This window comes from Rhyacophila brunnea, unplaced genomic scaffold (genome assembly GCF_057557595.1).
Source record: "Rhyacophila brunnea isolate RB1 unplaced genomic scaffold, BYU_Rbru_1.0 scaffold_20, whole genome shotgun sequence".
In the NCBI taxonomy this organism is placed as follows: domain Eukaryota; kingdom Metazoa; phylum Arthropoda; class Insecta; order Trichoptera; family Rhyacophilidae; genus Rhyacophila; species Rhyacophila brunnea.
Genome location: NW_028232860.1, coordinates 10,653,975 through 10,666,202, shown reverse-complemented (window position 1 = coordinate 10,666,202; position 12,228 = coordinate 10,653,975). Strand labels below are relative to the sequence as shown.

Sequence of the window (12,228 nt, the reverse complement as noted above, 5' to 3'; positions counted from 1 at the left end):
CGCTGATAAAAAAGGCAGTTGGTCCCTCAGACAAGCACATATCCAATCCCTTCTGGGGCGACTCAACTTCACATCCTACCTCCACGAGGAAGGTTGCATTGCCGACGGCTACGATACTCCAGTCATCAATATCGCCGAGGTCCCATCCTCGCCAATTGAGGACAATCTCACCACAGGCCTAACAGGACATCATGTGGTGGCTCCAGGTGATAGGATCCTCAGAGTTGCCACACAGAACGACATTCAATCACTTCCTGATGATAGACGCAGCCGACACAGGCTGGGGATCCCAACTGAATGAACACAACCTATCAGGTACGTGAAAACAAGACCAGTTAGCATGGCATGGCATTCCAACAGGAAGGAAATGTTTGCAATTCAATCCGGATACAAGCAATATTAGGATCAGATCTGTTTCTGCAGACAGACAACAAAACAGTGGTGGCATACATCAACAACGAGGGCGGCACAAAATCTGTCACCCTCCTAAACCTATACCGACAGATACTAGTATTTACCAGTTGAGCCAACATCAAGTTTACCGCACAATACCTCCGCAGAAATTACAACTGCGTGGCAGATCATCTCTACCGCAGACAACTCATTCCCGAATGGCACCTCATCAACACCGCAACCATCCCCCTGTTTCAAAGATGGGGAATTCCCAAGGTGGATTTATTCGCAAGCGAAACAGCACATGTCGTTGCAATGTACGTCTCACGAGACGTTACAGACAGTGGCGCGCTGTTCACGACGCCTTCAGCCGAGTATAGGACTTCAGACTGGCGTGGATATTTCCCCCACCAAACTTACTTCCACGAGTCCTAGCGCACCTGAACTCAGCAAAAGGGAAGTACTTACTAGTGGCCCCGACCTGGAAACAATGCTTTTGGGGAGTGGAATTACATAAAAGGGCGATAATACCTCCTTATACAATACCTCACCTACATCCGACACTAGTAGGTACGGAGACCAACCATCCACCTCCAACGACCCAGCTGTCCCTTTAACTATGGATAATTTCGGGTGGGGTGAAATAACATCAAATTGAATGGTGGAAGAAAGGGCACTCCTTACTTCCAGATGGCGGCCTTCAACTCTAAAAACTTCAAACCAGCTTGGAACAAACGGAAGACAATGACATTGTGTAACACGAACCTAACGGATCATAATAGCCTTCAACCAATAGAATTGGCCAGATACCTAGGCTACTTGCACAACACGGAGGGTTTGTCGTACAACACCATCCTGGTGCATAAGTCAGCCATAGTCACATGTTGCAAACCGATGATCATTGGAGATATCAGCAGCAACGTGGTACCTAGTACAACACAATTATATTAAAGGCAATTTCGGTACATAAAACTAAACCCGTCAAACCACCGGTTTGGGATCCAGAACGAGTTGTACCTAGATCATCTTAGGAAAACAACACCGGTGGAGTACAACCTACACAAAACGTCTCGCAGGACAGCTACTCGGCTGCTTCTCGCATCGGGACGAAGGGTTCATGACCTCACACTACTCAGTAATAGTAGACAATGGATTAGTGGATAAAGGTGACCACATTATTGTATGGCCAATGTTTGGCGCAAAGACAGATACCGCCAAGCATCGTCAATCAGAATGGAAGTTAAGCGCTTCCACGTGTCAGAACATCGAACCAGTATTCTGGTTACGGAAACTCGTCTGCATGTCAAACCCAAGGAGAGAGGAAGGTGGGGATATTTCGGAATTATTTATATCTTCAAGAGGACCACCAAAACCAGCCACCAGGACAGTTATAGGGAATTGGATAAGGTCAGTACTGTTGGAAGCAGAGGTGCAAGAACAACCAGTCAGTGTCCGCTCAGTGGTGGCTTCCTTAAACTGTAAATATACCCAATAGATGATATCTTAAAGAGAGGTAACTGGCGTAGTGAGTCGACATTTCACGACAACTACCAGAGAACGATGGACACACCACTATCAGAAGGAAAAAATAACCAATTAACTTCTCAATCCTATACATTTAACGTCACGATGATCTATACCTCGTCAATGAATCATTGTCACATACAGGAATTTGGCATACCCAACAACAACAGATATCTCAAGGACTTCAAAGTCAAATTCGAATAATGAAAGGAGTTTTACCTACCAATAAAACTCTTATTATTCATGTTGACTTTGAAGTCCATGTAACTTCTACCTGGATCCTTGAGCCATATCATAATGAAGACAAAGGAGTCCCAAACTCCCTACATAAAAAAAGGGACGCGCGGGTATGACCAGTAAATAAAAAGGGAGGAATGACCAACGACAAGAAAAAGGAAATTAAACTAGTAGAATAACACCTCACGCGAAAAAGGAATAGCAAACCCTATCTCAAGGACTTCAAAGTCAACTTGAATAATAAGAGTTTTATTGGTAGGTAAAACTCTTTTCATTAGCCTCGGGAAATCCTCTCTCTTTGAAGAAATTAATTATTTTTGCATATGTCACATCGCGTAAATTTTTATTTTCATATGCCGCCGATTTGATTCTCCACAAACATGGGAATATTTTATACATGTCCATAAGGTCCGTAATAAATTGGCGAGAGAAATTGCGAACGTCCATTTGTGACGAACGTAGTAAAACGATTTGACGTAGGTACGGCACACGTGAAAGATTAAACGTGGTAAAATCTATTAAAAGAAGACTTGACGTACGGCACGCGTGAAAGATTGGACGCGACCAACCTCACTCTTTCCGCTGTTCGCTACGAGACTTTAAGCCGCGTTGACACGGTCCAAGTACACTTGGATCGAGTGCCATCCAAGTGACAGCTTCATACTATGTATTCTTATCCAAGTGCACTTATATGAAACATCTTCATACTAATTATTCCTACCCAAGCTACTTGGACCGCGTCCTACTCATACAAGTTAACTTGGATAGGAATACATGGTATGGAACTGTCACTTGGATGAGACATCTTCATACTAATTATTCCTATCCAAGTCTACTTGGATCGAGTGCTATCCAAGTGACAGCTTCATACTAATTATTCCTATCCAAGTTACCTTGGATGAGTAGGACGCGGTCCAAGTAGCTTGAATAGGAATAATTAGTATGAAGATGTCTACTTGGATGGCACTCGGTCCAAGTGTACTTGGATCGTGTCAACGCGGCTTATGACACACGATCATTCCCGTGCGACATCGCGCACACGAATGTTTCACGCAGACAAGATTGTGTGTGTGCAGGCCGCTGATGTCCTCATTATTCGAGTCCCCGCAGTTAAATTGAAAAAAATAATAGAAAACGTAAAAAACATAAGAAAAAATACAAGAGTGTAATTATTATTCTGCTTAAATCTGCCAATTCAAATGGCACATGTATACAGAGCATCATAGTATCCCCATTATATCACAAAATTCGACAACGTCCACTCTTTTATAGCTCGAAATTAAAAAGCATGTTTGACAACAATGGTGGAAATGTTCAAGTAATATTTGACGTTTGAGATATTATAGAGCAACACGACAATAAACAAAATTGAATAAAAATGAAACACAAGTGATGAAAGAAGTCAAATAGCAATCGTAGAATAATTTCATATTATTACGATTGTTTAATAAAATGTGTGAAGCTTGTTCAGAGTTTACACAGCTGCTGGTGACATGTACGATATTATTGTTACTCGTTCACGATTTGTACAATTTTATTGCATTCATGTTTAAATACGATGAAATTAGCTGCACACAGTAGATCTTTAGACTCTTGTGCGTAGTTTTTATTTGAAATAACTTCCCCGAACATGTTTCATTGTTTGTTTTTTCGTATTTTTTAGGTGAAGCAAGATTAACAGCGGACGTTTCTCAATATCCCACTCTGAGGATATCGGAAGTTGAAATCGTTTTGGCATACATAGTTTCCTGGCCTCAGAGGTATTATTTCATTTATTTTGTTTTACACTTCGCCATCAACAACGTAAATTGCGTAGTTAGAAAATCATCGTCATTCAAGTAAGCATTCTAACCTATTGAATACCAATGGCTTTTCTGCTGATTTTCCATTGTTTTATGTAAAATTGTATTTCGGTGTTTGGGACATATTGTTGGTTCATTGGTAATGAAGAATTTAAAATATGAAATTCTAATGAGAATTCACCAGGCGATGCGAGAAGCAAATACAGTAAGACAGATAGCAGTAGGGGGGTTTCAATTAAAGCTGTTTGTAGTAAGTTTGAGACATAGGCAAAATCTTGGACCAAAGGAGCCAAATATGAGTGGCACAACAGTTAAAAAAATTTCGAGAGCATTACGTATATTTTTATAAATATGATTTATTTACTTAAATGAATTATTAATTACATACATTTTATAATTGTTTGTTTATCAAGTGAAGAAGATTTCCCGAATAAAACTAATGTAAATATATGTTTTTATTGTTGAAAATTACACCTGATCCTCTTTTTACACGGGGGATACATTCCAACGACTAAGGTAAATGTACCAATTTCTGTCACTGCTCTAATTATCGGCAATTTTAGAAGAAATTCCAAAAAATAAGAATGGCAGGACTTCTATGGCTGTAAGAATGTGTTATCCAAAATCCACATTTCTCTGCAATAGAAAGAGATAAAGTTTTTGCTTCATGTTGTAAGTATTTTCTGAAATCCAATTGTTTCCTGCCACACGTCGAGTGATTTAGATGTACTGGGATATTTGAGGCGAAAGCTTGACAAGTAAGTAAACATTTCGAATATCTAGTGTTAAGCATTTTCAAATGTTTTTTTAAACTGAAGTATTAGATGTAAGGTTGTATTTTAATATTTAATTTGTTTTTTTGCCTAAAGTGTAAAATATTTTGCGTGTTTTTTGGTTAGTTTATCTAAAAATCAAGTAAATTTTGCTGCCGGTAATTGGCACCAATACGATTTGCACTTGTTATTATTATCGGCAAAAAGCCGCTAATAGGTACAAGCAAACAAACTTTTAAAAGCGCGTTATTGTTGGATAGAAATTAAACAATTTAATATTTTAAAATCTTTTTAAATTATTTAAATATTAATTAACCTCCTGGCTAATTTTCGGCACACCAAATTTATATCAGGAGAATCAGAAATAATCTTTTAAAATTGAATAATAACTTTAAAAATTCGGTGTGCCGTTAATTAGCACATAATGTGCCGGTAATAAGGGATGTCGATCATTATGCAAAAATATTAAATACTGTTATTAAATTATTTTTAATTACACAAGTAAGTAGCAGAGATTTTAGGAAGAAATACTGTTCCTTCTTAATTTAAAACTTTTTAAAATAAGATATAAATTATAGTTTACTTTATAAAATACGATTACAATGTATGCCGATAATAAGCATGAAGGGTGCCGATAATTGAAACATTTTTATTTTAAGGATGAAGGTGCGAAAATTATACAGCCGGCAGTCGCTTCAAGATGCAATTGAAGCTGTTAAAAGAGGAATGGCCACAATGGCAGCTACCAAAAAATTCGGAGTGCCCAGATCCACAATCCAGGATAAGGTTCTAGGCAAATCATCATTGGACAAAAAGAGTGGACCACCAACAATATTGACCGCAAAAGATGAGCAACTGATTGTTGAATGGATTCACCATATGGGAAAAATTGGCTTTCCAGTAACGAAAGCCCAACTAATAGAGAGTGTAGCTTTATTGCTGAAAGAGCTAAAAAAGGCAAATTGCTTCACTGGTGGCATACCTGGAAGACATTGGTGCAAACTATTTTTGAAGAGGCATCCAACTATAACAACAAGGGTCTCCCAACATTTTTTCATCCCATTAAAAGCTTATGGAAAACTTCAATCCTCAATTGGAAAATACAAAATAACAATTCAAAACTGCTGCGAGAAGTTTTGCTCCATTACTCAGAACTTCTTTGGATCAAACAAAGAAGGAAACCATCAAAAACGGATTTAAAACAGGACTATACCCTACTAAGTATATATTATATTGTAGCAAAGTATGAATGAAGAAAAATATAAATATTACTTACAAAGTAATTGTTTTACCTATATTTTTTAAACTTAAGTTTTGAGTTAAGTTTTTTTAACTTTATAGAATTTTCCTGTATAAGTTTAGTTGTGCCGATAATACGAACATAAGCTGCCGAAAATTAGTACCTAAATTTAATTCAGGTGCCGATAATAGGACCAATGTATGTTATGTTGTTAAAACATAAAAAAAATAATATTAAACTTAAAACATTGTTGATATTGAACTTTTTTAGTGTTAACAATATTTGTAAATATAAATACAAAAAAAGAAATATACAAATATATTGAAGCTGAGCCTATTATTTTAATCCCATGACCACATTTTCCTACTGGTGCCGATAATTGGTACATTTACCTTACCGTGCAAAAGAAAACCGTGTAAAAAAAGATAAGGTACCCATACAAAAATGGTAGATAGGTTCCATTACTTAAAATCAACTCAAAATACGAAATTCTTGAACTCAAAAATAAATCGAATTTATTTATTATTAAGTACCTACTTAGCACATAAAAATATTTTCATTAAAAATAGTTTTTGATTTAAATTAAATTTAGCATAGAGAAATAATATATTCAATGAATGTCGCCACTCGACAATAAACGTGTCCGTTTATTGCTGTTTTTTGCTGGCGAAAAATGACTCTCATCACTGGAAATATTTAATAATGCTGAACCTGAAGTGACTGACTAGTTTCGCCATGACGTATGTACGTATGTATATCTAGGCGGCATCCGGTGACAACATATGTATGTGTTACGCCGAATGTGCGAAATTGACTATTACATGAAATGGGCAAAATTTTACCTAATTCATGTAATAGTCAAGCCCGTTGCCTTATTCATGAATTAGGTAAATTATCTGCCGAGTGCGTGAATTCGTCAGAGTATGGAATTCTTAAACTGTTAACATGACAGTAGAAAAAGTAAATTTAATACGGATGGTTTTATTAGTTATAATTGGACATAATATAATATTATTAGGTTAGGTTTTGTAATTCTTAATTCAACTGAATGTCCATTTTGAGGTTAGCTAACAAGTGTCGACAAACTATCAAATCATACTATCACAAACAAACAATCGACCATTGCACGATTGATACCCAAGCACGAATCAAATCGCGAAAATACTTTTTAATAAAATTTTTCCGTTATCATATTATATTTCTAGATTTTTTTTGGGCATAGTAAATGGATATGAATTATGAACGTCATTATAGTTATCGATTGGAATATTTTTATATAATCAATGACATTTGGCACAGTTGGTTAGTTTGATTAGTTGCAAAAAACACCACCGGAGCGCGACTATCTATTTTGACCAATGCATGAGCATTTGACACTTTGGTTTAGTTGCAAAAAACACCACCGTAGCGCTACTATCTAATTTGCTCAATCCATGAACTAGGCAGAAAAATTACTGCCGAATTCGCGCACTTTGCAGATATTTTGCCTAATTCATGAATAAGGCAATGGGTTTGCATTTTTCATGATTTAGGCAAAATTTTGCCCATTTCATGTAACAGTCAATTTCGCACATTTGGCGTAACATATGCACCAGTGGCGTGCGGTTCATTGCAACGCAATTTTTTGATAAATATGTACAAACATACGTATTTTTATTCTTTTTAGTTTTTTTAAATAGTGTTAAAGCAAAAAAATCAGTGTAAATAAAAAATAATCGGTACTTTTTTTAAACCGTGTTATTTCGAAGCAGTGCAAAAAGAGGATCGGGTGTATAAATATAATTTTTACAGAATATGAATTACATACAATTTTCACGCATTCCTTAAAACTAATGTGAACAATGACCTCCTTGCATTTCTTTGGAGAGTTTCTGTATGTTTGTAATGTAACTTGTAGTTTTTAATTTCAGGCGCGACTCCAAATTCTCATCGGTTATTTGGCTTCTCTAAATGCTATTTATATTGTTCATATTTGAAAATGATTGTTCACATACATATTAAGTAGACTCGAAAATATGAGTTCGGAAAGCTATTCCGTGTATTAAAAATTGTAGTATCTACCTTATGTAGATCTTTTAGAGCGCTCCACTTGTGTTGTGAAATTAAATCATACCTTTTGCATCAACCATCACGGAGGAAAAATTAGGCTCGAGATAATGTCTTTATATACCTAATATATATAGTAAGTGTACAAATCAATGAAAAAAAATAAAAATTGTGAATTTTGCAAAAGTTTTTGTAAAAATTGTCAATTGGGAATTTGGGAAAGAGCCTCACGCCAATACCCAAAGAGGCGCGGTTTGCCGACCCCTGGCCTAATGTAACCCAGAAATAAGCAGATTGTGTTGGGTTTTGGCTTGGAAACTAATGCCCACCGCTATTATTGTAATTGCTTTTGTAGGTGGAATGGAATCGTGTTTATTGTTAATGAAATAGAATTCTTCATTTCGATTTTTACATTTAAAAATGTGAATTTCGATCTGTTTTTAAGTGTTTTTTACAAAATTGAGTATGGTATGTTTACACCCACGGTGGCCGCGTGGCTTAAGCGTTGGACTAAAACGCCGTGGCTCCCAGGTTCGAATCCTGGGTCTGGCAAGTACACATATTGTTTTTCAATTTGTGTGTGAGTCAGGGTATGGACCTAATAGGTTGAGCAAGTGGCTGACATCCATTCCTCGTAAAATCAAAATCTGTTAATACAAACCTCTACTCTGTGGAGGTCCATATGATCCTATTAGGATCGGACACGGTCGGAATGTTTATCCACTACAGTGCTCTTGTATGTGTTGATATGTGTGGGGAAAGCGTGGTATTTCTCGAGTCACTTCATAAGATTAATTGTTGTTTTGATTTTATTTTCCAGGCAGTGTATGTGCTGTTATAGAGATCTTAAAAACTTTGATCGTTTCAATTTAGTCGTACAGAGCATATTATGTTTGTCGGTATGTCAGTTGAAGTTACTTAAGAATGACCTTGTAAACGCGGGCAATGTGAAAGTCAAAGAAACCGAGGAGAGCCCCCCTGCGGACGATGCATCCGAGCCGCCACCGGATCCGAAGGAGCCTCCGGTGGCTGACGAGGCCGCTAAGAAGACAGAAGAAGAAGCGAAAGCGACCTCCGCTGCCCTCCCGGACGTCGGCAATGAAAACTCCACCGGCAGGGACAGCTCGGGCAGCGACACTTCGGACGAGGCGGAGACTTGGCCAATGGAGCAGAAGGAAAAACTTCTACACATAGTTTCGAAGATATTCTTAATTAACTTCCCTCTGTACGTGGCGTGCAAACACTCGGCCTTCAGCAGATTGGATGATCTATCGTCGCAGGAGATATCCAGTTTGAGTTGTTTCTGCGACTTGCACGACACTGAGATCCCGGTCTATCTCCTCCGTAATGTGAATCTGTTCTGCAAGAGCGGCGGAATATGTGCCATGATGGCTGTGTTCGAGAGTGCCACGCCTCGCAACCTCCCCGTGTCCGTGGCACACTCCATCGTGTCCGCCGTCGGCGACTTGAAGATGTGGCTCAACTATCGGGCGCTGGCGCAGTTATTCCTTCCATTGAGGTGTAAAGTTCTCAAATACATGTGTAGTCTTGAAGATAAGGATTTGAGGCTCGCCGGGGTTAAAACTATGGCTGGTGAGTTCTGTTTTTTCATATTTAACGATATTTGACCATTACGTAGGTATTATAGACGAGGTATCTCGTCAAGTTTGTCTGTGTAATTTAATTCATCTATAAAACGCAACTTGACTCATACGTTGACATGATATTGTTTGTTATAAAGATGTTTGGCATGGTCACACCGGACAGTTAAATCACCCGAAGCATTAACATGCTGATGGCTGGTGAGCATAATAATATCTTTTTCATATGGGAGATTGAGAAATACCCTTTCAGCAATTGTGATATGTGCATCGATATATTTCCATTTGATGGATTCATGCAATATTTCCTCCTATTTATTATTTTTCATAAGTGCCTATGTCTTTGTGTCTACTTGAGCGGCCCGGAATGCAATTGTGTTGGTTCTCTTATAAATTTACAGCTTAAAAAATGTTTAATTTACAATATTTTCTTTTTTTATCTCATTGTAGACTTCATGTGGGGAGCAGTCAAAGACCCTCTCGATACTCCGGTGACATTTGATGGAGACGGTCTAGATTTAGCGTTTAAGTACTTTAGTAGCTCAACCTTAACCATGCGTCTGGCGGGCATCACGCAGATCAACACGCAGATCACGATGTTCAACGAGATGTGCGCGAGCGAGCCGGGGCCTGACGCGGAGACAGTCGGACAACAGCTGGCGCAGTGGCTCTGCTCCAATCAAATAATGCAGCATTTGTTCGGACCAAACCTGCATGTCGAGGTATGGTTTTCTTACTATCTTGTTTAAATATTTTTGAATCAATGAATGCAAAAAAAAAAAAAATTAAAAGAATTATTAAGCTGCTGAGGATTGGACAAATGCAAGTACACCGGTGATGTTGATAGGTGTTTAGTGCTAAAAACCCATCTTCAGGTTGATCCAACGGTAACTGAAGTTAAATATCGAAATGTTGTGCAGAAAGGAATCAGTCCACAAATTCAAAAAATCATGTGGGTATAGAAATCATAAATTTATTTTGTGCTCTTTCATATTAAAATCAGGTCTGGTCCACTTTACACTTATAAATTCATGAAATCTTCATGAAAAAAAACAAGATTAGGCGAATTTTATTTTGTGGAATAGAACCAATCCGCACTAGGTCCATTGCGGCTCGTCTTAGGTAAGCGCGTTCGGCGGCACGTTGAGCGGGCGGACAACTCAAACGTATAACCAAAAAAAGACTTGTCTACGAACATTTTCACACATGGTTATGTTATGTTTGAGTTGCGCTCGCCGCTCAACGCTTCGCCGACTTTGCCCACGTAAGACTCCCAGTTATACATTCATCCTTTACTTTCACATTTATGAATAAATTCACATTGCATTCCAAACTTTAAACCTCATTAGATAATATTATCACAGTTTGAGTTGAATGTTGACTGTTTCTTCATTGCATAACGCCTGCCAATTTACTTTCAGCTTAAATTCTGTGCCAGATTGTAGAGGGGGTGGGTGTTCTTGGAAATATATTTTTTTCATCTCTTATATTTCACCCCTTTCATACACATATTATGACTATGACATGAGGTTTTATTTTTAATATCTAGGCTAGAGAGTGGAAAAAGAAGGGGTGTAGAGAAATTAAAATTTTAATAAAGATGGTTTGTCTTCCTAAACATAAAATAAACTTAAGAGTATTAAATCAATTTTAACAGAGGTTTAACAAACAGGTTGATATGTGGTATAGTCATGTATAGGTCGTCTTTGGATTTATCTGCATGATATTTATTCACTTCAATTTACTCTATGGGGACATTGACCACCCTTGTCATATGGTATATGTGGTCTTTACTTCTGATAGTAGAGCTTCTTCTAGTCTGACCTAAATAATCTGCTGGATAAGCTCTGCACACTGTAGCAGCTGTTTCACACTGTCTCAAAACTCTCTTAAGGGACCACGGATCTATATTTTTGACTATTCGGATTTTTATTATTTTATTTAGACATTATACTTGGTCACTTAGTATTCCAAAAAATGCTGTCCAATTGATATTCATTCATTGGATTGTTTACGACGTTTACAAATAACCGCCATACAAAAAACGCGAACTTATTCGCCTGTCTTTGAAGACAGAATGCCAGTCTCAGGCGTTTGTTTTGAATAATTTAAAATTCGGAAGAACACTGGTCCAATAATGAGACATTTAGCATATCATTGGTAAGTGTTTATGATAAACTTTCAATATATTAAAAAAAAAAAGGTTTATTTTTGCTAAAAAATTCGCGGCCTCTCACTTGCCGCCATACAAAACCTTCCGACGCAGATCAGGTTAAATAAGGTTGAGTTGTACGCAAGTATTGATCGATCGAGTGAAATCCTGTAAATGCTATTTCTTTAACAGGTAGTTAAGCAAGCCCATGTGATTCTGAAATTCCTGGCGGTGGAAAATCGAATAACGAACGAGCACGTGGAGCTGATCTGGCAGGCGGCGCAGCTCAAGCACTGCAGCAGGCAGGTGTATGATATGCTGCCCGGTTTCATCAAGAACCTGGCTGCAGGACCCTGCTCCCATTTGTATCAACTCCTTTGCAGTTTGCCTCCCAGGGAACACAACGAACAGGTCAGTAAATTATTAATTGAGATAGCATTTATTGGGAAAAATTGGATTT

The 12,228-nt window shown here is 37.8% G+C and overlaps 1 protein-coding gene across 2 annotated transcripts in view; it reads left to right on the top strand.

Moving 5' to 3' along the window:
- Nucleotides 1–3,448: 3,448 nt before the first annotated feature.
- puf (ubiquitinyl hydrolase 1 puf) overlaps nucleotides 3,449–12,228 on the top strand; it is a 70,801-nt gene continuing 62,021 nt past the window's right edge. For both annotated transcript variants that reach the window (XM_085948270.1, XM_085948269.1), the window contains exons 1-5: nucleotides 3,449–3,649; nucleotides 3,818–3,914; nucleotides 8,836–9,608; nucleotides 10,067–10,338; nucleotides 11,961–12,179. In XM_085948270.1, coding sequence (XP_085804396.1) covers nucleotides 3,607–3,649; nucleotides 3,818–3,914; nucleotides 8,836–9,608; nucleotides 10,067–10,338; nucleotides 11,961–12,179 — 1,404 coding nt within the window. In that variant the 5' untranslated portion in view covers nucleotides 3,449–3,606. The remainder of the gene's footprint in view (nucleotides 3,650–3,817; nucleotides 3,915–8,835; nucleotides 9,609–10,066; nucleotides 10,339–11,960; nucleotides 12,180–12,228) is intronic.